General features: G+C 42.6%; 2 protein-coding genes across 4 annotated transcripts; both read right to left on the bottom strand.

Annotated features, from left to right (window-relative positions):
- Positions 1 to 713: 713 nt before the first annotated feature.
- SMIM11 (small integral membrane protein 11) lies at positions 714 to 10,937 on the bottom strand. Of its 3 annotated transcripts, none has more exons than XM_063107463.1 (5): positions 10,843 to 10,937; positions 8,091 to 8,172; positions 7,416 to 7,514; positions 2,996 to 3,173; positions 714 to 894 (listed from the first exon to the last, which is right to left on the bottom strand). In XM_063107463.1, the coding sequence occupies exons 3-4, from the start codon at positions 7,425 to 7,427 to the stop codon at positions 3,009 to 3,011; spliced, it is 177 nt and encodes a 58-aa protein (XP_062963533.1). In that variant the 5' UTR covers positions 7,428 to 7,514; positions 8,091 to 8,172; positions 10,843 to 10,937; the 3' UTR covers positions 714 to 894; positions 2,996 to 3,008. The 3 variants fall into 3 exon arrangements, with proteins under 3 accessions (XP_062963533.1, XP_062963531.1, XP_062963535.1); XM_063107461.1 differs by having other exon boundaries at positions 10,691 to 10,894; XM_063107465.1 differs by lacking the exon at positions 8,091 to 8,172 and having other exon boundaries at positions 10,691 to 10,895.
- Positions 10,938 to 16,026: 5,089 nt separating this feature from the next.
- Positions 16,027 to 22,956, bottom strand: KCNE2 (potassium voltage-gated channel subfamily E regulatory subunit 2). The gene is made up of 2 exons (XM_063080767.1): positions 22,893 to 22,956; positions 16,027 to 16,559 (listed from the first exon to the last, which is right to left on the bottom strand). Exon 2 carries the CDS (start codon positions 16,545 to 16,547, stop codon positions 16,176 to 16,178), a length of 372 nt encoding a protein of 123 aa, XP_062936837.1. The 5' UTR covers positions 16,548 to 16,559; positions 22,893 to 22,956; the 3' UTR covers positions 16,027 to 16,175.
- Between the last annotated feature and the right edge of the window lie 2,714 nt (positions 22,957 to 25,670).

Genomic DNA, 25,670 nt, shown 5'->3' with positions numbered 1-25,670 from the left:
CTCAGGTTACTGCTTCCTCATTCCCCACCCACTCTGATATCTTGAGAGAAGTAAGAGACATAAATCTGTTTAACATGGATCTCAGTGGGTTAGGTTCTAAGGAAAATCTTACCGCACTTCTCTCAATTTTAATGTCTCCAGTGAGTGCCCTGTCCTTCATCTCTTATCAGCAAAGCCCAACAAGCAAGCACCGGTAAGGAAAAGACAAAACCCATCCCGGGGCTCCTCTGTGCTCTCACGACAGGACTGGACAAAGTGACTTCTTCCTAGACCCAGTGTTCCTCACGACAGATGGCTCTCACCCTGCACTTCCTCCTTCACAGGTCGGCCCAGGAGCCAACTCTCCTGGACCAGCACACAGCCTCCTCCATAGTAACGACGAAACAGGGCGATGGCACTCATAGAAGGGAAAGTGGAGAAAACAGGTGCATGGTGGCAGCCCACGAGAGGGCCCAGCGGGCTGGTGAGGGGGAGCTGGCAGAGGCCTCCACTGCCTGGGACTCTTATCCCTACAGCAGACCGTACTTCTGTGGCCCAGCCTTCTGTGACATGCACCTGTGATCCAGGAAGTGCTGGGGAAGTGCAGGTGGGCAAAACTTCCTTCTTTTACAACACAGGGTGTGTGTGTGTGTCTGTGTGTGTATTTATGTGTGAGAGAGAGATTATTAGAGAGTCCCACACACTTTGACTTATTCCAAATACTAGAGACACCATTTTTACAAAGGTATTTAATTTTAGTAAACAAAATATTGGTTCTTTTAAAAGCATAAAAAGTTCATTATTTTAACTTAAAAGTATAGGTTGAGAGTCCATCCTCTGACAATTAATCATTAAGCCTTTCTTCTCTTTCTTCTCAGCTGGAGTCCACTCAAGCTGACATTTATGTTGCCAAATCTAGAAAGGAAGCCAAAGGGATAAGTAGGAAATGTCAGCATTAACCCTTATGTTCAACCATTTAGACTTGAACAGAAACCATTGAAGCTTATCTATTAATGAATGTATTTTTAGCATCACAATTTCCTTCCATCTGGAAATCCTTTTGTTTAAAGCAATGCTCCAGTCTTTGCTAAACTGCCAGCCTAGGAGGAAGACGGATTCCCTTAGTCACTTCCCAGCTCAGCTATGTGAGCTGTCCAGCCCTGACTTCACTGCAGGTCTCTGGTGAGGTTTGTGGGAGGAAAACGGGATTAGGATCTCACACCTAATCTTCCTTTTCTCAGCTTAACACAAAAAATGATGACTGTTGGAACTATAAATTCAATCAGCAACGTTCAATTAAAACTGCCTCTCACCACCCTTTTTAATTTCTAAGTGCTTCCTCTTTCCCCACCCTAGTGCCCACTCCTGAGTTTCAGTCAATAAACGATCCTAAACTAAATAAATAAAGAGGCAAGGTGCCATAACAGTAACTTCTTCCACCTGGTAAAAGCCTACAGCCACTGAGGGCCAGCGAGGGGTGGGTGGATGGCAGAGGGGGCAACTGACAGAGTGACGTCTTCTCCAAGCTCACTGTCAGGCAATCAGGACAGTGAGGCTGCTCAGGGTGGGCACAGTGATTGGATGTGTTTGACCTGGTCCAATTTTTGGTTCTGTGCTTCACCATGTGCACTATGAGCCCTTCTTTCCATCCGCATGTACCTCAGAGAGTTGTCAGAGGACTGAACAACACAGCTATGTGTGAAATGCTAAGCAAATGCCTAGCACAGAATAAGCATTCAGTAAGTGTTGTTTCTATCACCCGTAAGCATACCTTTAACCTCAACAACTAAGAAAGTAGTGTAAGGAAATCCCTATTAGCTGAAGCATGAAGTCTCAGAGTGGGCAGGGGTTTTGGAGGTCACCTAATCCAGTGGTTCATACAATGACCTGTTGTTGAGGGGACTATGCAAGAATCACCTCATGGATTTTTGCAAGAACAGATGCCCATACCCAACCATCGACATAACACACTCACCCTGAGGCTGGAGCCCAGGAGCCTGAACTTTTAATAAGCACCCCAGGCAATTCTGATTGTTAGCCAGGTTTGGGAACCACTGATCTAGAATTCCCAGCTACCATAGTTGAATCTAATTTTTTGAGAAGCAAAGAATTCAAATTGATAAATGAAATCAGATCAACACACCAGAATCAAGGAAATTGCTAACTGTCATATGTTAAATCTGTAACAGTGGCTTCATAGTAACTTCCTGGTGCCTTGATGTATGAGAGTACTTCAAAAAGCTCATGGAAAGATTCGTATTATCTTTTCATTCTTTTTCCATGAACTTTTTGAAGTACCTTCCTATTTAACTCCACAAACTAATCTGGGCCCTCCTGTGTGCACTGTGATAGGCACTGGCCTACAGCAATGAGTCAGCCCTCATGCCTGGTGTGGAGGTCCTCGGGAAGGGTCCTCTGGGCCAGGGGACTAACAGGCAAGGCATAGGGGCATGAAGTGAACATCAGTCATGATCCAGGAATGGCCTGCAGGATCCTGGACAGTTGGCAGGGGAGGTGGCAAATGAGATCTGAGTTAAGGGCAGACTGGGAAGGGATTTATTTGCCATACCAAGGAGTCAGACTTTATCTCGAAGATAAAAGGGTTCCCTAATCTTGGGGTTTCAAATGACCTGTGACTCCCACCTCCCCCTTCCCCACCCACATCTTCAAGTTTATGCACAACTGCAGGTGTTTTTACCATGTGTCCTTCTCTAGAGAGATCCACAGCTGTCATTAAATTCTCAAGAGTCCTGTGACCCAAGACTCATTAAGAACAGAGTTTAGAGCACAGTGGACTAATCCTCCACACACTGTGGCTTGGTGGCAGACAAGGCCAAGGATCAGGATGTGCACACCTGGCCCTTCTATGGAGAAGTTCTACCTTAGAGGACAGGTAGGGTCACATGCTCTCTGCAGCCCTTCAGACCCAACGGACACATAACTCTGGGAACTGTCACTGTCACTGATTGGCCTGCGCAAACCCATTCGATAGTTTGCATTTGCAAAGTTCCAGTACCTTTGATTTCGCTTTAGTTATCCTTCTTCTCTGATTGCTTTTTCTTTTCAGCCTCCAGTTTTTGCTGTTTTGCTTCCAATCTTTTCCTTTGGTATATTTTCACTCCAGCAAATGCTAGGCAGAGAATTAATGTTTTCGCTGCCAAGATATACAGCAGCAGGGGCACGTGTTCAAGAACCTTGAAGAAGAAAGAAACCATTCTAAATGTTCCATCATTGATATGAAATGTTTCCTTTTATTGTCACGTGTTCAAGAACCTTGAAGAAGAAAGAAACCATTTTAAATGTTCCATCATTGATATGAAGTGTTTCTTTTTATGTTCCTTCATTCAACAAATATTTACTTGGTACCTATTAGGTAACAGGCATAAAGCTAGGTGCTGGGGCTACACTGGAGACCAAGACAGACAGGGTCCTGTCCCCATGTCACCTCAGTCTAGTTACAGGTCTGACCTTGCTATTAGCTTCACAGAGTTTTTTTCAGTCAAAAACAGACATAACAACTCTGGTCTCTCACAACTTAACCATGTGATTTGCCACTCACCTAAGCCTCCTGCTTCTAAGGCAGCAGCATGGTCCAGTAAAGGAGCCGGACCCAGGAGGCCTGGGTGATAGCTCTGCTCTGCCACTGACTGTGCAACCCAGGTCAGTCACTGGACATTTTTGAGCTTCTGTTCACGTGCAGAGTAAGGCAGGACCAGACCTTCCTTCTGGATTCTCCAGCTTTAGTACACTATGATTCCTCTTGGTTCCAGTGACTCATTAGCACTGGCATTTGAAGTCAGATAAAATACAATAAAACTCAAACATTAAAACTTAGCTACTTATTAACTGCTCTTGTAATTTCTTATTAAAGGGAAGTTTTAACCCATTGGCTAAAATGAAGTCTGGGGAATAACTATGGATTTGAATTACTCACTCTGCACTAGTAAGTTTTATTATAAAATTCTATATATCCCCATGGTATCACAAAGTAAATACCACACTACTTTCTTAAACATGCTTAGTATGACCTGAATGATAATTAAGAGTGGTTAAAAATTCCTTCCCAAATAAAGTGGAAAGGTATGCTTTTGCTAAGTAATGATTATTTTAGATGACTAGGTAGGATTTATCCCAATGAAATCACTAGGTTAAACTACTGAACATCACTTATTATATGTAATACCAATAAAATGAGATTCTACTACAGGAAGTACATTTGAACCTCCTTGTAATAATTTAATTAATGCTGATCTGAAACTAGTTAGTGAAAACTCTAGCTGAGAACAACACGCTCATAGAACTGGAGGACTATAAAGAATTTTAATGATGACCTCGTCTACCCTTGTTTTCTGCTCATGGAGGCTGAGAGGCCTACCCATGTCACACAGCTCATTCAGGACGAGGCTAGAGTTGGAATGAACATTCTAACCCCTAGGCCAGACTCCTTTCTACTGATTGCTGGTTTTCAATGAAATGGAATAAAATCACAATTTATGTACATATATGTTCCTATAATTTTATTCAAAAATTTTATTGAAATCCACATCTAGAAGTTGTAGCATCAGTTGTCATATACTGGGAACTTAACTGTGTGCTAAGTGCCTTACATGGATTTTTCCCTTTCTTCCTTACACTTCCCCATGAGGTGGACAGAATTCCCTGACTGTATAGCAATGTGGAAAGGTTAGTCATCAGCGAGGTAGAGTCTGACCCACCTCTGACTGCTCTGAAGCCTGACTCTTCATCATTACATTATCCTATAACATACAAGCATGCTCCAAAAAGTTCATGGAAAAGTAGAATTGAAATATAATACAAATATTTCCATAAACTCTCTGAAGTACCCTCATATATGATGCTCTCACCAACCCTATCAATTTTACAATTAAGTTACACAAACAAACAATGGCTTGGCTATTGAATTTACCAAAGGCAACTGGACTCCCTACCTCTGGAATTACTTAACTGGTTAGGAATTGATATTTGAGGAAGGTTGTAATGTGATACTATGGAAATATAATGAATGGGGGGATTCAATATTTAAACTGTTTTAACTAAGACAATAAGAACAGAAGAATACTCAGTAACTAGATAATAGTTTTCAACCAGGAAGTCATTTAACAGTCCAGAATTGACACAATATATGTTTCAGAAAGATCGCTTTGGCAACAGTATAGAAGACTAAAAAAGTTACAAAAATAAAATTTTTTAATTTTTTATCCTGGTAAATACAAGAAGCTTAGAATATTGATTTTCTTTCCAGGTTCTTCCTCCCTCAGACCTATGGCTACCTCTCTCCCCCCAATTACCCTCTAATTCATCTACTTTCTTGAAGGTTCACATTTTAGAGAGGTACAGGTTTGACTCCATGTATACAAACCAGCTAAGAAAAGAATGTTTAATGTGTTATATAAACTTATTTTTATGGTTATTAGGATTTTCTAGGCTAACTGAAGCACTGACTCATTTTGGGAAAGGCTACTCTCTTCCTGTTTTCTAAATCTCTATGGATGAGCCACCGGAGCCTATTATGAGCAAGCCCACATTATAGCCCATGGTTCTCCATGATCTACACGTGAAACTTAGCTTTAGTAGTTGCAAAAATGTACTACCCCAACCAGAAGCTAGAAAAACCCATTGAAATGGAAACACACCAAATGGACACAGGCATGTGGTTTCAGCATTTACTTTCTTTTAAAAGGTAGTGAAGAAGAGATGGCAAGAGGCAGAAGTTTCAGGACTGAGAAGGAAGCAGAGTAAGGACAGAAGAGGTCAAGGACACTAAAAGGTCTACATTGAAGAGCTTCGGGGCCCCCTTTCCTGCCCCTCTCTAGAGTACTAAGCTTCCATTGTTAAATATCTACCTCGTTTCCTTCTAACAAACCCCTTATATCTCTCAAAACATACAGATCTTCAAGGAAGAAAATGAATATTGTTAGGGTAGACTAGATCTACATTAATTTTTAAAAACAAAACCCCAGTACCTGTGAAATGGGAATGGTTTATTTTTTAAATAAATTTAAGTGGCTTCTCTCTTAATCAACCTCCACCTCACCTTACTGACCTCAGGGATATAAAGTGATACTCTCCTTTCCCTCTAAAACCTGCTGACTGCTGTCCACAGCCCACTGAATACTTGCAGCTAGCAGGTTACCCTCTGGCTGCCCCTGAACTTCTGCTTACCCTAGCTAAATTTAATGTTTTACAGGGGCCAGTTGTGTTTATTCTTCAACCAGTTTAAATTATACTTGATGCTACAATAGACCATTTATTTAAACACAACACTTATGAAACATGACTGTGTAAAGAAAAGATTGTTTCCACAAAAACTATGTTGAATGCTTTGAAAGACTCAAGTTTGAGTTGAAAAAAAAAAATGCTGTTGGCAAGACAAAAGATTAGGAAAGAAGAGCATAAAGATATTGGAAAGATTTTGTATGTAGATTGCTTCATAAGATCTTAATCTGCTGTCTTAGTCGATTTGAGCTGCTACAGCAAGTACCATAGCCTGGTGACTTATAAGCAGCAGACATGTATTCCTCACAGTTCTGGAGGCTGGAAGTCCAAGATCAGGGTGCAGCATGGTTGGGTTCTAGTGAGGGTGTTCTTCCAGGTTGCAGACTGCCGACTTCTTGAGTCCTCACATGGCAGAAGGAGCATGAGAGAGTTCTCTGGGGTCCCTTTCATAAGGGCACTAATCCCATTCTTGAGGGATCCACCTCCAAATACCATCACATTGGGATTAGGGTTGCAACATATGAATTTGGGGGAGGACACAAGAATTCATTGCATCTACTTTAAGGAAACCAAAAATGTGAAATTGCAGGTGAATCTTTAAAGGCATGGTTTTTATAAAAAAAAAAAAAAAAAAAAAGTGAGGCAGAAGGGAAGTTAGTGAACACCTACTCAAAGAAAAGACCTGGCCTTCCTCCAGAAGCCTGGTCAGCAAATGTACATTTACATGTTTTAACTTAAAACATTAAAATTATTATGCTTTCATCTACTTTTTCTTTTTAATCTATCCCCCAGTATCCACAAGGGATTGGTTCCAGGACCCCCCTCTCATAACTAAATCTGCAGGTACTCAAGTCCCTGATAAGAAATGGAATAGTAATTGCATATAACCTACAGACTCTCTCCTAGATACTTTAAATCATCTCTAGATTACTTATAATACCTAATACAAAGTAAATAGTACATAAATAATTGTTATACTGTATTTTCCATCTGTGCTATTTTTTAACGTTGTATTGTTATTTCTTATCTTTTTTTTCCCTCAAATATTTTTAATCCACAGTTGGTTGAATCCACGGATGCAGAACCTACGGATGCAGATCCTGTGGATACACAGGAGCCAACTGTACTGCTGAAGAACTGTTATTCTGAATGTTCACAACCAGGAGAAAAGAAAAAATCCAAGCCACAGATGTTCTCACCTTCCAGTTCATGGTGGACCAACTGTGAATTCACTCTTGACCAATATAGGCCCCCCAGACAAGTACATGAGGAAAGGGAACCAGAAGGTCTGACCTGGGCTGGAAGAAAAGAAACAAATCAATTTGGGGTTTCTAGGGCAGACCACCTTAGGAAGCCATCTCTTTGATGGAGATTGGCCAGTGAGCAAAGAGAGCAAGCTCTGCACCTGAACACAGTGACCTATGGCCTGGTGGGAAGCAGATGGGCTGGGCAAGGACTGTGACAGGTCTGGCCCTTGTCGAGTGGAAAGCTCTCCTCGCAGCTCCCTGTAGCCCCCAGCAGATGCGGCTGTGCTGCTCCTGAGGGGACATGTGCTCCCATTCCATTCATCTGCGGACCTAACAGTCCAAGTCCAAAAGCTGTCCCTACACCCACCTCCTGCCCTGAACATGAGCTGGTTTGTGATGAGTGTCTTTCTGTTTCTCAGGTCCTCTGAGTGTTAATTAAGCTAATCTTGGTTTTTAAAAAATTTTCTGAAGGGAAGGGAGTAAATGACAGGAGGAAATTCCTAAGAAAGCAATTCATATGTAGAATTCCCTCTAAAGCATGCGGGAGACCTTCTAGAGGGTGAGGCAGGAAATAACAAGGCAGGACAGGATTTGCTCATGTCACTATTTTTAGAATATGACACATACCCCAAGAGCCAGAACACTTGAGCTCTGGATGAAGACCTTACACACTCTGGTAAGTGACTTTCTCTCAGGGCCTCGGTCCCATCTGTAAGTGAAGAACAGAGGTATCAAACAGATGGGTCTCTAGGGTCCCTACTTTTTCTAAAACTCGATGACTTAGGGCATAATAATCATAGCTTAACTTTATTGTGCAAGGCCACGCTAAAGTGCTGAGATGAGTTAATTCATTTAGTCTTCACAACTGCCCTATGAGGTAGTTTATTGCCTCCACTTTATAGACAAGGAAACAAAGTTTAAGTAACACATGCAGGGTCTCACAGGTGGGACTGAGATTCAAACCCATCTAGTCTGACCAGGCAAAGAGCTCTGCATTCAAAAAATCATGGGATCACTTTTCTTTAAATGCACTTACAATTAGAATTAAGAAAAGCAGCAGGAAATTTCCCAGGCCTTTACTATGGAGATAAGATGAACCTCAAGAAAGACGTTTTATAAAAACTTTCAATTATGAAAGCATCGAAATATAAAAAGTTCATACCTCATCTACTCAATGTTATAGTATCTTGAAAACAATCTAGCAGGTAGCAAAAGATAACCAAGTTTTACCCATGACTTTTTCAAAGTCAGATAAGCTAACCACAGGAATTTAAACCACAGATCTGTTTAAATGTGATGATGGTGACTGAAGGTGCTCATTTCTTTCATGTATAAATGGCCCACTTGTCTTTATGTAGCAGCAGATTCTGACCTGCACTAGAGAAACATGTTCCTAACCTGTTGCTAGAATTTTCAATTAGAGTAATCTCTAGTAATCTTAGGGATCAGCCATGTTGTATATTAAAACAAAATGTTTTTCTTGTAAATTTTATTTTTTACAATTCCTGTTTTAACTGAGTTGTGAACAAATATAGCAGGTGAGTTTGGCTGTTCCCGCATGAGGCCAAATCACATACTCAGTAAATTGATGTATATAGGATATTGATTCCCAAGGTCAAGGACAACAAATAGGTCAAAAAAAGCTTACAGGAAGAAAAATTAAAAAGAACATCCAGTGATCTGGCCCTTTGGCAAACACATGCTACATTTACTAGCAGTATGACCTTGGACAAGTCCCTCAGCTTCTCTAAGCTTCAATTCCCTAATCTGTAAATTCTCCTTCAGAGATTGGACTGTAAACACTAAAAACCACGCTCAGCACATAGAAAGCACTAAATAAATGTCAACCACTGTTGTTATGATAAATATCTCTCCTTCCACTAACGGACATACCATGCTGAAGGGCAAAATGCAGTCATTGCAAGACAGCAGGGGATGGAACAAAGAACAGTAATCCAAAGACCAGGAGAACTGGAGATCTGGACTCTTATTTTTTGGTAGCACCAATGGTGGGAAATATGACCTGAGGCAAGTCATTAACCCTCTGAACCAAAGTGTTCTCATTTTTAAAATTAGAATCCAAAGGATGATTCTGCAACTCTGGAACTCACAACTCACCATCCTCTCTGATATCACAAAACCTGACTACAAAAATATACTGGCAGGTGCCTCAATTTCATACCTAGAGTGATAAAATTCAAGCTCTTCAGGAAAGAAACATATTTAAAGTCAATCTGCAATGGTAGTGGAAGGGGTAGGGTGAGGGTGGGAGACGAGGGCAAACCACCCTGCTCAGCTCAGCTCATTCCCACCCACTGTCTCTGAAATACAACTTTTCCCCACCTCCCTTAAATTACATGTCCTGAATCAGCCATTTTCATAGCACCCTGCAGACCTTCTGCAAATGAGAACAACTAAGAAAGCTAAAAACTATCAGTAAACTATCGGCTATGCTGCCCCATGTACACCTGATGCAATACTGGAAACACGAGGCAGCTGGTATTTGAGAGCTGAACTGCAAAAACCAACAAGATGGGCACAGTCTTGAGGAACATAAAATCTACGAAGTGCAGGGAATTTTAAACTTCCCCTGGAACTACCCACGATCTTAGCTTAAAACTCAAAAATAAATGGTTTAGATACAACTCTAATATTTCTATTTCCTTTACTGCAACAATATCCTGATTTTACCGTTGCCAGGTTTCTCTTAGAAACAAAAAAATGCTATTGGCTTACTTTGGAAAAGCCAATTAAAGCAACATAGACAATGTGCTGTCCACAACTACGTCTTCTTGGCACACCTAACAAACTCGCGGTTCAATCTGTCTCTTGGTGTCTAACTCGTTCCAGCCACTAATCAGGCCATGCCCTGAGCCTAGTAGGGCAACGTTGGTGCCTGTGCCCTCCTGTGCAACCCTGGGTGAGTCGCTGAACCTCTCTGGACCTCAGCTTCCCCTCGGTAAATCGGGGGCCGGACTGACGTCCTCTCCTCAACACTCAGGGACAAACACCTGTCCCCCTCAGACCCGAAGATAAGGGCCGGGGCCTGCCGTCGCTTCCTCCACCCTTCCACAAAACAGGGTGTCCAGACCCTTGGTCCCCCAAGACCCTTCGGAAACCAACACCCTCTGGCCGGAACCAATCGTGGGACACCCCCGCCCCCCCACCCCCCGGTCCCAGGCGCTCCGTGGCTGGGGCCATGGCGGCCTTCACCCTCCCGGTCCCACCTGGGGAGCCGGCGCCTCGCGGCCGGGGCCGGCAGGCGTTTGTCCCGTAGAGAAAACGCGAGCGAACGAAGGGTCGGCTGCCGGACCCAACACCACAAATAGCTCTCTGTGTTCGGGTCAGGCTTCCGCCGACCCGGACGTCACACACTTACAGGTCCGGCGGCAGAGCCTCCGGCGCCCGCCCGGCCCACAAACACGGCTCCCACAGTCCTGCCAGGAAAACTACACTTCCCGAAATGCACCGCTCTGCGCGCCGGCGCAGTGGGCCCGGGCAGCGGTCGTGGGGCTGTGGCTGGGTAAGGGTGTGGTGATAGACCCCGCCGGGGGGAACCGCGGGGTGTGGACCGGACACTTTCTTCCGGGCCCAGAGGGAAGTTCTAGCTGGAGGAGGACGGCGGCGGGAGGGCGGACGTCGCGAGGCTCCCCCGCTCTCAGCTGTCTCGCATTCCCTGGATTCCTCCTCGAAGCTGTCTGCAGCTGAGGACACATGGGTCCCCATAAGAAGTGTCCAAATCATTTCTGACAGCGTCCGTGCATTTTCCTTTGAGTTCATAGTAGGGTGCCCCAGTACTAGGTTCTCGGATGCCTTCATTCAGCGAACGCTTCGTAAACGCAAACGCGTGCAGAGTTTGAGCACACTCGGTCCCTGCCCCGGGGAGGGCACACACTGCGCGCTAGAATAAAAGGACAGCGAGAGGGAGTGTTAGTGGAGTTCTCCTACGTGCTCTGCTCACTCCTCTGTGGAAGAGGAAACTGAGGCCAGGGGAGACTAAGCGGCTGGCACTGGAAAACGCGCGAATTGCAGTGGCAGAATCGAGATTTGAACCCAGGCGGTCCAACTCCAAATACCATTATGACTCTGTGGTGATGAAGTACGAAATGTTAGGAGTGCAGAGGGAAGAACAAGCTGAGGGGTAGGGGACTTAGGTCTGTTAACAAGGAAAAGTTTTCCCCGGAGAAAGTAACACAGATACCTTTGTTCTGAGCACTTTGAGGCCATTATCTAACTTAAGCCTCATAACAAGCCTATAAAGGACATTGCACAAATGAGGAAATGGAGATACAAAGAGATTAAACTAATGTTTCCAGGGTTTTGAAGCCAGCAAGGGCCAGAGCTGTGACTTAACCTGAGGTTATCTGGATCTAGAGGCTATCAGATTGGCCACTACCATGGGTTCCTTTTTAAATAGCCTTTGAATCTGTGCATTAAAAAGTAAGTGGTATTCTGGTCACGTGGAGCCCGTAGACCAAGCAGAAAGAACTCTAAAAGCAAACAGGGTAGAAAGGAAAACAGCAGGTTGTTTGAAATGGCATTTTCAGTTGCTGGGTTGAAAGTGGAAAGCCCAGATTTGCTGGGAGTTGATCCTGGAGTGGCAAATTGAGGCAAATGGTTTCAGCAACTACACACCCAACATGCTTGTAAAGACTTAGCAGTCCTCCCATTCCCCAAAAGTGAAGTTGACTGATAACCATCTGTGTGATCACCTGTACTATCAGTGACGGTAATAAATGTGTGCCTTGGACTGAGTGACCCGCAAAACTTGACCCCCACTGTGACAGTGTTAAGAGGGTGGGAAATCCTATTATGGTAATTGAAAGGTGGGGTCTTGAAGAGGTGATTAGATTCTAGGCCCATGCTGCAGTGAATGGATTAGTAATGGTGGTCAGGGGTGTGGTTCTGAGGGTTTTGAAAGGTGAGTGAATGAGGAGGTTAGTCTTTGTCCTCTCTGCTCCTCCATTTCACAATATGATACCCTGCATCACTGAAGTCACCACCAAGACCCTCAACAGATGTGTTCCCTGGACTTTGGACATCCCAGCCTCTGAAACTAAGCAATAAATTTTGTTTTTTTTACAAATTACCCAGTTCCATGTATTTTGTTGTAAGCAACAGAAACAGACTAATACAATGTTCTTAATTAGGAAAATCTAGTTTTTTCCCCTCGATTTGTTTTCCTGTGTCAAAAGTAAACAAAGCTGACACTAGTTAAAGCAGTAGGGATTTACTAATTTCAGTAACTATTGCAATGGGAAAGAGGGTCCAGCATGAACTGAGCTCAACTTCCATTTGCGTGGAGGTGATTGGGCGTGGGTGTCAGGCTTAAGCAGTCAGGTAGTGCAAATGTATAAAAAATGGAAGGGGATTGGTCATTGTTATCTGTGCCAGTTAATTGGTGCTTATCTGGAAGAGAAACAAACTCCTCAGTCTATGATAGGGGACAGTGATGTGAGTTAGAACAAGGAGCCCATCCAGCTGAGACAGTTTGAATGTTTGCATTTCAAAGAAACAAGACAGTTCTGGGTGGTAGAAGATTTACCCAAAGAAGGAGAGAAAGGATTTATAATTGCAAGATTTCTAAAGTAACTGCTCTAAGAGGGAACTCAGGGGCCTATCTGCCTATCACCAGGTTTTAGTTGGACCAAAACAGTAAGTTCTCCTGGCAGCATTCATTTTTCTCAGACAGGCACTTTAAGGGGGTCTGGGGTCATCGTAGGAATATAGTCTTGAGGTGTTAGAAACTGTGCTGGTATTTGTTCAAGTCTCTTAGTGTGCAGAGGTGGATGATATCATTTGTGCCAAGAGTCTACAGTTTTTATAGGCCAAAGTTGGGGTCTAGTCAAGAAGAGGGCTCAGAGGAGCCTGACTAGTTTGGTCAAGGAGAAATTTTTTTGGCACCTGGTAGAAACCTCCTTGGATCCCTGTCTGGATACAGAGCTGAGGCCTGGGATTTATAGCCTGATTGTTGCTCTGGTCTCTCTGGGTGGATGTTTCTGTGTGCAACAGCATTTCTGGGTTTCTGATCTGAGGAAGGAGGCCACTCTTGCCACATCTTCTCTTGGAATATGAATGGCTTTCCTTAATACTATATTTACTGTTTCTGTTAGCATAACTGCAAGTTTGTTATTAGGAAACAGATAACTTGTACAGATGTTCCTTGACATACAATGGAGTTATGTCCTGATAAAGCCATCATAAGCTGAAAATGTCATAAGTTAAAAATGTATTTAAACACCTAACCTACTGAACATCATAGCTTAGCCACGCCTTTCTTGAGAGCTTGTTTGGAGGTTCCAGCAGGGGAATGCAGCTATTCCTATACCCTTGACCAAAGAACAGTCCTCTCCTCTATCGGGGAAGGTCGTCCTCTTCAACCAAGCACACAGCTTCAAGAGGGACATGCATGGAACAGTGAGGGAGGAAGGGGACACCTGCCTAGCCAGCCAGATCAGCTGAACCAACGCTGGCGATCAGTGCGGTGACAGATGTCGCAGCCAGATCACCCTCACATCCAGCCACACCTTTCTTAAACATGCTCAGAACTACATTAGCCTGCAGTTAGGCAAAACCATCTAACACAAAGCCTATCTTATAATAACGTGTTGAATATATTGTGTAACTTATTGGATACTGTACTGAAAGTGAAAAACAGAATGGTTGTGTGGGTATGCGAAGTACAGTTTCTACTGAATGTGTATCACTTTTGCACCATCAGAAAGTTGAAAAATCCTAAATTGAACCATCATAAGTCGGGACTGTCGTATATACCCCACTCTATAAGTTTAAAGATAAAAACCTTTTAGTTTGTATAAGGAGTCCTACAAGTGTGCTTTAAGAAGAGCTCCTGTTTTGAATTTTGTCTTAGTACCCTGAGGCTTGAGGCCCTGCACACACTTGCTGTGCCCTGGCTGAGAAGGGGAAGGAAAAAAGGGTAAACTAGGAGGCCCCACACAGCTCTCTATTGCCACTGACTTCCCACTCTCAGCACTCTGAAAGGGGAGACCTTGACCAAGTTAGGCCTGCCCTCCTGTCCATGCTCTGCCTCTGTCCACTTTGTGTTGATCTGTTAGGACTTGTCACATTCTGTCATCATGATGTAAATTTACATAGCTGACTCCCTCTCTGCTGTGTGGGTTCCTCCAGCTCAGGGATCTCATTTTTCTCCATACTCCTGGGGTCTAGTCCAGTGACCCAAGAACATAAACATTGCCCAATTGAATTAGTGAATGAAATCATCTCATCTCAGGGGTCTACAGTTTCCTAATCTCTAAATGAAGTGCTCTGACAGGAACAGGATGATCTCCAAGGTGCCTTCCAGCCCTGACAGTCTATGATATAGCACACCCCACAGTGCAAATTTACTTTATTTTTTTAAATTGACAGATAAAATTTTATGGATTTATCATGTACAACAGGGTGTTTTGAAGTATATATACATTGTGGAATAATTAAACCTAACTAAGTAACGTACACGTTACTCACGTAGTTATCATTTTTGTAGTGAGAACACTTAATATCCACTCAGCATTTTTGAAGAGTACAGTATGTTGTTATTTACTGTAGTCACAGTGTTGTACACTAGATCTCTTGAACTCATTTCTCCTAAATAACTGAAAGCTTGTACTGTTTGACCAACGTCTCCCCAATTGTGTAAAATATTAAGCAGCCACTGTCTAGCTTGTCAACAGACATCAGCAATTTAGAGACTTTCTGTACCTTTAGTCTCTTCAAACATAAATGAAAATAATTATAAATAGAAGAAAATAAAATGGAGTAAAAAGAATAAGTTGTTTATAAAGCTATGTTATAACTTTTTATTATTTTTTTCTTAACGAACAAGAACTTTTAAAGGTTAGTATTTTGCAAAACTTTAAATGTTAGTTTAAAAATATGTTTCAGTTGCACTTGGTAGTTCTCAAATATTCAGTTTCTCTGATATGGATTTTTTGCCCTTTGAAATGTTTTTTCTGCCTTCAGACTTTCAAATAAGTTAAATGCCAGGGGGCCAAGCCCGTGGCGCACTTGGTAGAGTGCTGCGCTGGCAGCGCGGCGACGCTCCCGCCGCGGGTTCGGATCCTATATAGGACTGACCGGTGCACTCACTGGCTGAGTGCCGGTCACGAAAAAACGACAAAAATAAAATAAAATAAAATAAGTTAAATGCCAGGAAAACAATAAATGTAAAGTAACCTCATGGTTCTATTCGTTCATCACTTCAGACTCTGTACTCATGAATTAATAAGTAAATACTCCTGTGTCAATCCAGTGAGCAAGTGATAGATTTTGAACCTCCACTTCTGGATAATACATCTGGGTTATTTATAATTTGAATTTGTCACATACAAAGTGATGTTTCATTAGAAAGAAGACTCAGTGATTGGTAAATCTCTCTCCTTTCTGCTCCCCCTGCCACTGCCCAGGCACTTCAAATTTGGCTTTATTTTCATGACATTGATTAACGTGACATTTACATTACCCAGAGAGTAAAAGAGGTCTTCAACACAAAATATTGCTTCGACAAGCAAGCATAAATCACTGATACTGTAATATCATCTGTCTTAGGTGGCCAACTACATAATCCCAAGAAAATTCTCAACAGAGTGAGGAACTGCTTTCTCCTGAGCAGTGACCATTCAGATTTGCTTCACATCCCTGGCATCTCTTCATATCTGGATGTGGATGTTTGCTTTCTGCCTTTCTCTTTTATCAAGGAGACATTTTGAACACTGTTGCACCAACATTCTCATGGATGGTAGCCTTGGATTCTTCTAGATTCAAAATTTGACTTTTGTACTTTTCCTGCCAGTCCTCCACAATGTACTGGTGGTAGGGGTCGTTGGAGTGTTCTTGCCTCTTGGATTTCACTGTGCTCACCAAAATGGCTACGATGATGAAAGAGAACATTCCAATCATCACCATGAGGTACAGGATGACATAGTAGAAGTTCTCTGCATCAACCTTGGCTTGGAGTGCCTCTTGCTCAGCTGTCGTGTTCCTGCGCCAATTATCCATATAAGTAATAAAAATCCTTTTGAAGGCGTCTTCCAGTGTCTGCGTCAAATTGGATAAAGTAGGCATGTTTCCCTTCTGCTGCAATTTAAGTAATAAAATAGGTGAACAAGATTAAGAAAACAGATCCTTTCTGCATTTGACTAACTTAAGGGAGGGAGGGGGATGCAAGGAGAAAGTAGTATTATTTCTTAACCTTGTTGGTGTTTGATTGAGTACATATCTTGTCAGCCTTTGAATTGATCATGTGCATTCTATTAATTTTTTGCATGCATGATTGTTTTTACAGTAAAATTTTAATGCAGGACATAAAACTATATATACATATTATATATCCATATATGTAAATAAATGTGTGTGTATATATATATATATACACACACAAAAAAAATGGGGAAAGGACTAACTAATCAAAATGTTAATAGTTGATGGTATAATTAAAGATATAAATTTTCTTCTTTATGCTTTTCTCATGTTCCAAACTTTCATCAGCAATCTTGCATTACATTTGTTTTTAAAACGATTGGTATGCTCACAAAGCTAGAATAATTCCACGTTTCTTCATAACAAGCGCTCAACAAACCTCAGTTGAATAAAGCAATGAGTCATTTATGTCCCCTGTTTTTAGAGAATTGTGGGGCTTTAGATGTAACATTGAGACAAAAGATTGCAAGGGACATTGACAGACTTCCAAATTTGTCCCACCTCCTATGTCTAAGCAGTGCATTGTCCTAAGTATGCTAAAAGGATGAGTATGTACAGTCATCCCTCAATATGGGGAGTGGGAATTGGTTCCAGGACCACCCAAGGATACCCAAATTTCTGATGCTAAAGTCCCTGAAATAAAATGGTGTAGTATTTGCACATAACCTACATACATCCTCCCATATAGTTTAAATCATCTCTAGGTTACTTATAATACCTAATACATGTAAATGCTACTTAATAATTGTTGTACTATATTGATTTTATTCCTATTATTTTTTGTTGTGTTACTTTTTATTGTTTTGTGTTTTTTTCCCTGAGTATTTTTGACCTGCAGTTGATTGAATCTGCAGATACAGAACCCGTGGATATGGAGGGCTGACTGTATATCCATATGTGAAAGGAGTATTATAGGTAAGAGATGCAAAGAAACAATCTGAGAGATCATTCATATTTTTCAAATCCATCTCTCCTTTTCATTCCCACTGCCACTGCCCAGCCACCCCCATCTCTCACCTGACTGACACAGTGCAATACAAGGCAGCTCTCCCCAAAAACATCTCCTTAGGGTTATACTTGTATATGCCCCTCTCTGCCCTGCATAGTAGTGAATGTGCTCTTTTTAAGAGGGGAGGTTATTGTGCCCTTTCCTTGCCTTTAAAATCATGCAACAGCTTCCTGTTGTTCTTAAAATCCTAATTCTTAAACAGGATTTACCTGGCCTGGCCTGAACAGGCTCCTGACCACCTCCCCAATTACCCCTTGCGTGCCACAGTTTGGTCATACCTGACTTCCTTCCTCCCAGTCAGTAAGCAATCATGCCTCAGACATTGCACATTCTGTTACCTTGACCTGGAATACTTTTGCCCTGCTCCTTCACCTGCCACCTCCTCTTTTTTTAGGGCCCAGCCTAATTGTCACTTCTCCTGAGAAGACTTCCTTGACCCTACTCTAAATCAGTTCCCACTGCTACCACCAATTTTCTCCGATAGCATCTTATTCTTTTTCTTCCAAATCACCCTTCACATGTGTGGTTATTAAGTGTATAATATTCATGTGTGTTTTTATGTAATTATTAGGTTCTGATCTCATCTTTCCCACGTGATACTCATGTCTGTGGGCACAGGACTCCTATCGACTCTGTCTACCTTGGTATAGACAGTGTCTGGCACAGAGCCTGTCACAAAGAAGGCACTGAATGAATGCTTGATGAATGAATTCAAGTGCCAGGCACTATATGAGGCTTTGGAGATGCAGAGATGATGGGAATTCTGTCTGTGAGCAGCCCGGTTTGATGGGAGAGAGCCAATAAATGACAGTGCAGTGTGCACAGAGTGTGACAGGTATGAATGAGGAGATAAGAAAACTCAGAAAACGGAGCTAAACGTGGTTCATAGATGAGGCAAGTCATAAACAAAACCAGAAGGAGCAGAGGAAGTAAGTAAACCCATGATTAGCAGGAACCTGCAAGTCCACCTACCCAGTAAAAGCCCAAGTGACCAAGCAATGGGTTTGCCCACTGCTTTTCTAACAGTGTCCCCTCTCTTTAACATCCGTCTTTCCTTTCCTTCATGAGAAGAGAATTTCACATCCGTCCATCTGGGAAAGGGGTACAAATAAACTTCAAGGGATTTCTCCCACAGAACATGCCTTCTCAACAATTCCCTTATTGAGCATTACCATGACTAAGATGTCTTTCTCAATCTGATGTTTTAATTTCTATTTTTCAAAGCGCTCTAAGATCTTTCCCTCTCCTTTCCTCACAGAGCCTAGCGGGTTGTAACAAAACTTAACAAATAAGATTGCTCCAAGGGACATGTCAGGCACATTTCCCAAGCAAGGTAACAGAGATGTGCTTTTCCCCCCCATTAAATTAATAGTTCTTTATGAAAGAGTATAGTAGGGCTGGCTTTAATCCTACTCCAGACTTCACCGCTGGCTCTTTTACCCTTAAAGAGACAAGTGACTTCACACTTGCTTTGTGTATTGAGACGCAAGCCCCTGCCCTCTGTGCTTTGTCAGGGTTAACCTTGAAAATGCAGTGGGGCATGACTACTTCCCAAGTGAGCCTTTTCACCTGGTTTTGCCAACCCTTCTGCACAGTTTCATCCAATAAATAAAATTGTGATTTTGCCGACTTATATATTTCTCCTGCTGCACCCTCTAGAGAGAATTCAGTTTCGTTCTGTGAAGCTAAATTTGAAAAATGGCAGAACATACAGACAATGAAAAAAGTCCCAGAAGAGCTAAGTTTACAAAATAAATGGCTGGCGGTGGGGTACAGAAAAATTGTAGGGATGAGCATTGGGGGAAATTTTGTATATGAGAGGGTTTTGAGCAACTGGAGGTGAAATTGAGTAGGCAAAGAAAGGGACCTCATCTGGGCAGAGTTAGATCCCCTCTCTGAGGTGCTGTTGAGATTGGAATTTCTATAGGTATTTTTGGCATTGGATAGTGTTTCTTTGAGGGATTCCATCTGTGCACTGGGCCACACAAAGACCTGCCTTGTACCTAGGTTCCCCAAACAGGTAGCAGCGTCACAAGCTCCTAAGTGACTAGAGCTCCTCTACCCAGGCCGCCTCCCATATATCTGCTTTGTGGACTGTGTCACTGTGCTTAGAGTCCCATTGGTCCCACTCCTTTAAGTGAAAGAAGTAAAGGTCCTAATGTTATATAGGAAGGGAAACAGGATAGGTCACATTTGTTGTTAACAACTTTCTGTGAATGTTTTTATCAAAGTAACTCATTAGCTTTTCACCACATGTGAAAAATCTAGACAACTCATATGAGGGAACAGGGCATAGGAGAGGTATGTTTTGATGCTGAGCAAGGCCATCCAGGCCAGGTGCCTCAAGAGAAGCCTTAAGAGTCCAGGCTGGGGGACTGGACCCCCGTCCCACAACCAAGCACACCACGAGAGTCTTAGGGCCCACCCAGGGACCTGAGGTGTGGAGCCGGGGACCGGACCCCTGTCCCACAACCAGGCACACCGCCAGTGCCAAGGAGCATGCCAAAAACATCACCTTCATGTGGGTGGCCCACCACAGCCACCACAATAACCGTGGCTGTCATGAAAGCAACTAGACACCACAATCACCACGCAGATGGCCTGCCAGCCACTGGAGTGCATTGACACAAGGAGAGTCACCAACAGAGACCAAAGAAAAGAGGAGGATGTCTCTCCCCACAAAGTCCATTCCAGAGTGACAGAATAAGCATCTGCTCCATGATAATATTGGGGGACCTGAACACACCTCTCAGCATTGGACAGATCATCTAGGCACCAATTCACAGAGTAAGCATTACTCTTTCAGAAGGAGAGAAGAAATCTAGGGTAATTAGAGGGGGATGGGGAGAGATTGGACAAGAGGCATAAAGAATAATTATGATTTGTAACAATATATATGCTAGTAATATTGATTTGATCAACATATCTCAATGTTGAACCCCCAAAATATGTATAATCAATTTTGATTCAATAAAATTTTTTTTTAAAAAAGAGTGATTGGTCGGATGACAAGCATCCTCCCAATTTCCCCTTTATCCAGGAGAGAGTTGGCATGAATATTGTGGGATCCACAGGCTGCTAGAAAAAAAAAAAAAAAAAAAGATTCCATGCTGGAATGGGAGTGGGTCACTTTAAGTACTGAGGAGGAGATGGAGCTGGAAGAGAAGAGGAGGGAACAGTGAAGTAACCATGGTCTTCTATGTGATTTTTCCTGTGTTTCCTGTGTAAGTGGAAGGAAATACGATTTGTGTTTCTAGACTCGAGGTGGTACAGTTTTTTTTCTCTTGTAGTTTTAGAAACCTAGGTCATTTCTCACCTCCACCATACTTCCCTTCACCTCCCCAGGTCTAGACAGAAACCCCTTTTCTGAGCTCCTTCTACAAACTGCCATCTTACTTTTTTTTCTTTTTTTAAGAGCTTGAGCTACTGGAGGCAGGACCATTCTATTCATCTGTGAACCCTAGGGCCCCACAGAGCCATTGGTACATAGCAGATCTTTACTAAATGTTCGGTGAATGAGTGAGTGAATGACTGTTCCTTTGCAGAATTCAATTGGAAACTACCAGAACAGTGATTCTTAACTTATTTGTGGGGGGGAGGAGGGGAAGGGGAGAGCAGGCATCACAGATCCCTTGAAAAATAAAACAATTTGATTTTATTTTTCCCCAGAAAAGTGTACATATGCACATATGAAGCTCTACTTTCAATTTCAGGGGACTCCTTGTGGCCCATCCAAGAAGCTCTGCAACAAAATACCCTTGAGCTGAGGGACTTCAGTGGTAAATTCCACTGGAGTCATGTGTGTTTGTTTCCAGGTGTAGGCATAGCAGCGGTCCCCAACCTTTTAGAGCTAAGTGGCCAGTACTGCCAATTATTTGCTCAGCTCTTTTTACAAAGGCCCACGCTAAGCAGATCAGGAGGTGCCTCTTGATAAGACTTAATCACAGAACTTAAACATAGGGCCTGTGGGATTAAATACCCATGTGCTGACCCCTCGCCAGGCGGAAAAATTGGGGTCCGAGGGAGATTCACTTTCTAAGTGAGTGGGATGTGTCTGAGCAGTCTGTTGCCTGTTCCATACCACAGGAAAAAACAACTCACAAAGTGAGAAAGCCATTTCATTGATGGACATTATGCTAATTATAAGTGAGTCAATTTACATATTCAAATTATAAGTGAGTCAATTTAAATTTTTGATTTCCAGAATAACTACTTAACTGATAGACATCAACCATATTTGGTTTTCATACATATCCTACCCCAAAGTAGAACACCATAACAGGCATTTGCTTTAGTAATGCTGAGACGACTATTATTTATGTTCTTTTGAACCATATGAAATTGCCATTTATAATAGGTTTAAAATGGTCAAATATTTGCAATTTTATGTGGCTAAATCCAATAGGACCTACATTTCCAATACCTGGTTCTTGCTGAGTCATGGAACAGGGTGGGCCCTAGAGATTATTCAAGCTGGCCTGCTCGTTGGGTGGTGGAAAAATTATAGACTAGAAAATTAAATTACCTGTCCAATATCACAGGGCTCTCAAGTTGGCCACAGTGACTGGACTAGAACCCAAGTGACCCAGTCAGCCACTCTGTTCTGGCAGAGTCACACATTCAATAACTCTGTTTCCATCTCCTGTGGCTGGTTGGCTCAACTGGGTAAAAGATACAAGACTAAGACCATGGTTTGATCTTACACACAACAATTAGTTGTGTCCTGTCTCCAGGCTACAGAATGATCCCCTAATTCCAGCAGTCCATGTCACAGTTTGTATAATTCATGTCAAGGGCAAGCTAGACACTATAAGAAAAGTAACACCCACTTGATCCCAAAATCCAAAGTTCTCTTTTCTTGAAAAATGGTGTATCATTGATGTCACCTGGGCCTATAAAAGGCAGTGAAGTCTTTCATTTTTATATCAAGAATAGAAAAAGATATGATTATCTACATTTATCATGAATCCCACATTAAAAATAACTTCCAAAATTTCCATCCAAAGGCAATTACTAAAGAAATGAGTAAAGAAAATACAAGAAACAAAAGAAAGAAGGGAGGAAGGAAGGGTGGGAGAGAGGGCCAGGGAGCCGGGCCATATACCAGGAAAATCATTCCTTCTGTAGTTTTCTGGAAAAGGGAAATAGATAATTTTGGTACTTAATTCCTCAAAAAAGAAAGAATTTATAATAAAACTCACCTATGCAGTGTGTGAGAGTATGAAATTCTTTTACAAAGCCAGGCTGTTCTGAACCTTCTTGCTGGTATTGGCAAGCTCTTCAGGATTGTACATAAATCTCAGCCTGCTGGGCACCTTCAGTTTGCAACCAACTAAGCCCTGGCTAACTGTGGTCTGCAGGCCTAGGCTTTTATGAACCCAAATGTTTAATCTAATCTTATGTGGAAAGTTAAATACTGGCTGGCAGTTGGAAATTCACCCTGGTGCTTGCTGGAGTCTAGCTTCGGGCAGAGAGGCACAAGTTCTCTCTCTGAGCCCCATGATGCCAGCTCCAGCCCGGCAGTGCCTGGGCACAATGAGCGTCTCTCCCCAGGAAAAGCCTTCGCAGCAGGGCAGCCTCAGTGGACAGTGTATTCCCTGCCAGAGCACATGCAGAAGGATAAAGTCCCAGGGAGATGAGATGAACGTGGCCACTTCTGGGTGGTGGGGGTGGGTTGAAAGGCTAGGATGATTCCAGGCAAGTGCCCATGTTTTAAAGACCTCCCCATAAGCTAATTTTGTTTAAACACCCCTCTCTGGGATAATTATGAATTTATAACAACGTTGTTTTGTAAAATACAAACTGGCTACAAAGGTACTATATGGAGGAGAGGGAAGCAAGTCCAACCAAGTATTTAAAGACCTACAAAGAGCTAAACAGTTCGTATTTGCCAAAAGATCCTTTTCTGTCTTGGTGGGAGTCCTTGGAATTGAGTGGTGGGGACATCATAAAAGCCATCACTTAAGAGTATTTACCACATGCCGGCTTCTTCTCTGAGTGTTTTTATTGTATTAACCTCATGGGATCATTGCCACACCCAGTGTAGAAGGCACTATGAACTTGACAGCTGAGGAATCCAGACACGGAGAGGTCAAGCAGTCAGGACAACACAGAGGTGGAGCCAGGATTTGAATCCAATCCAATGTTGGCCGCAGAGGTTACACTCAACCAGAATCACTTGAGGGTCATACAGCTAGTTGTCACTCTGTAACACATGTTGCAGCTGTGTAAAAGGAAGGTTAACTTTGTTTTACTACTGGATTTTCTCATTCAATGGTGCTCTGAACAGTGAGGTCTGAAGTACACGGGGTGGCAAGAGGAAGATGGCTAAGATTTAAGCTTATCTACAAATTGTAATAAAGTAAAAAGATTAGGTGTGTCCTGAAGAAATAAACCACTTGTCTGGTGGATTGCCTTCACTGAACAAGATAAGGCAAAGCCAACCAGAAAGGAATGGTTTGATCAGTTGAGCCCACGGTGCTTCCACAGAAACGGATGCAAGACATTCAAATGAGAATTCCACTTGGTGACTGTGCCACCTGCTGGTGGAAATGGGGAACAGAGGCCAGTCTTCCTCACCCTGGAAGCAGCCCTCCCTGTCCAACTTCTCTCTTGAATTCTCCTAGTGCCAAGGTGAGATGAAAAGTGTGCCACTAAAGGCAGAGCTGGAAGGCGTTATATCTCGGAGGTTGAGAGCTTGGCTGTGGAGGCTGACAAACCAGGTGAGCAAATTGCTTAGCGTCCCTAGTCTTTGGATTCTTCATCTGTAAAACAGAGATAATAAGAGTTCCTACCTCATTTGGGTTGGAACACCCTCACTGGGTTCCTACCTCATTAAATATCTCATTTAATAAAAATTAAATGAGATAATAGATATAGAGCACTTAGTACAGAACTTGGCATGTAGTAAGATAGTAAGTGCCCTATACATATTAGCTTTTGCTATTATTTTTAGGAGAAATAAGCAAGAAGAAAGGCCAATGAAAAGTGGAGCTTGACCAGACCTCACCAAGGAAAAGAATGTTCTAGCACCAGGTGAAGAGTAGCTTCTTAATGATTTATTTTTAGATAGCTCTTACCCATACCCCACTACACAATGCACAAAACTGAGACTGAGAACCTGGAATGAGTTGGGGAGCTGAGGAAACAGATGCAGAGTACAAATATGACCCAAGTATCAGTGACACACTGGAGAAGGAAATGGAAGGGAAGAGAGTTGTTTAATGTTTCTACCTAACAGGCTTCAGCCCTCTTGATCTCTGCATCAGGTTCTCCATAGATTCACTCTGCATCATCCCCAACAAGAGATTAAAATGGTATCTGCCAAAAATATGTATAATCAATTTTTAAAATTTATTTTATTTATTGAATCAAAATCGATTATACATATTTTGGGGGTTGAACATTGAGATATGTTGGTTAAATCAATATTACTAACATATATATTGTTACAAATCGTAATTATTCTTTATGTCCCCTGTCCAATCTTTCCCCTTCCCCCTTTCCCTCCCCCTCCCCCCTCTAATTGCCCTAGATTTCTTCTCTCGTTCTGAAAGAATAATGGTTACTCTGTTAACTTGTTGCCTAGATAATCTGTCCAATGCTGAGAGATGTGATCAGGTCCCCCAATATTATCACAGAGCAGATGCTTCTTCTGCCACTCTGAAATGGGTTTTGTGGAGAGAGACATCCTCTTCTTTTCTTTGTCTCTGCTGGTGACTCTTCTTGTGTGAATGCACTCCAGTGGTTGTTGGACCATCTGCATGGTGGCTGTGGTGTCTAGCTGCTTTTGCAGCAGCCATGGTTATTGTGGTGGCTGTAGTGGGCCACGCACGTGGAGGTGCTGTTTTTGGCATGCTCCTTGGCACTGGTGGTATGCCTGGTTGTGGGGTGTGTTTGGTCCCCTTCTTCATGCCTCTGGTCCCTGGGCAGGCCCCAAGGCGCTGGCGCCATGTGCCTGGTTGTGGGAGGAGGGTCCG

This window comes from Cynocephalus volans, chromosome 1, assembly GCF_027409185.1.
Source record: "Cynocephalus volans isolate mCynVol1 chromosome 1, mCynVol1.pri, whole genome shotgun sequence".
Taxonomy (NCBI): domain Eukaryota; kingdom Metazoa; phylum Chordata; class Mammalia; order Dermoptera; family Cynocephalidae; genus Cynocephalus; species Cynocephalus volans.
This window is presented reverse-complemented; position numbering and strand designations above follow the sequence as displayed.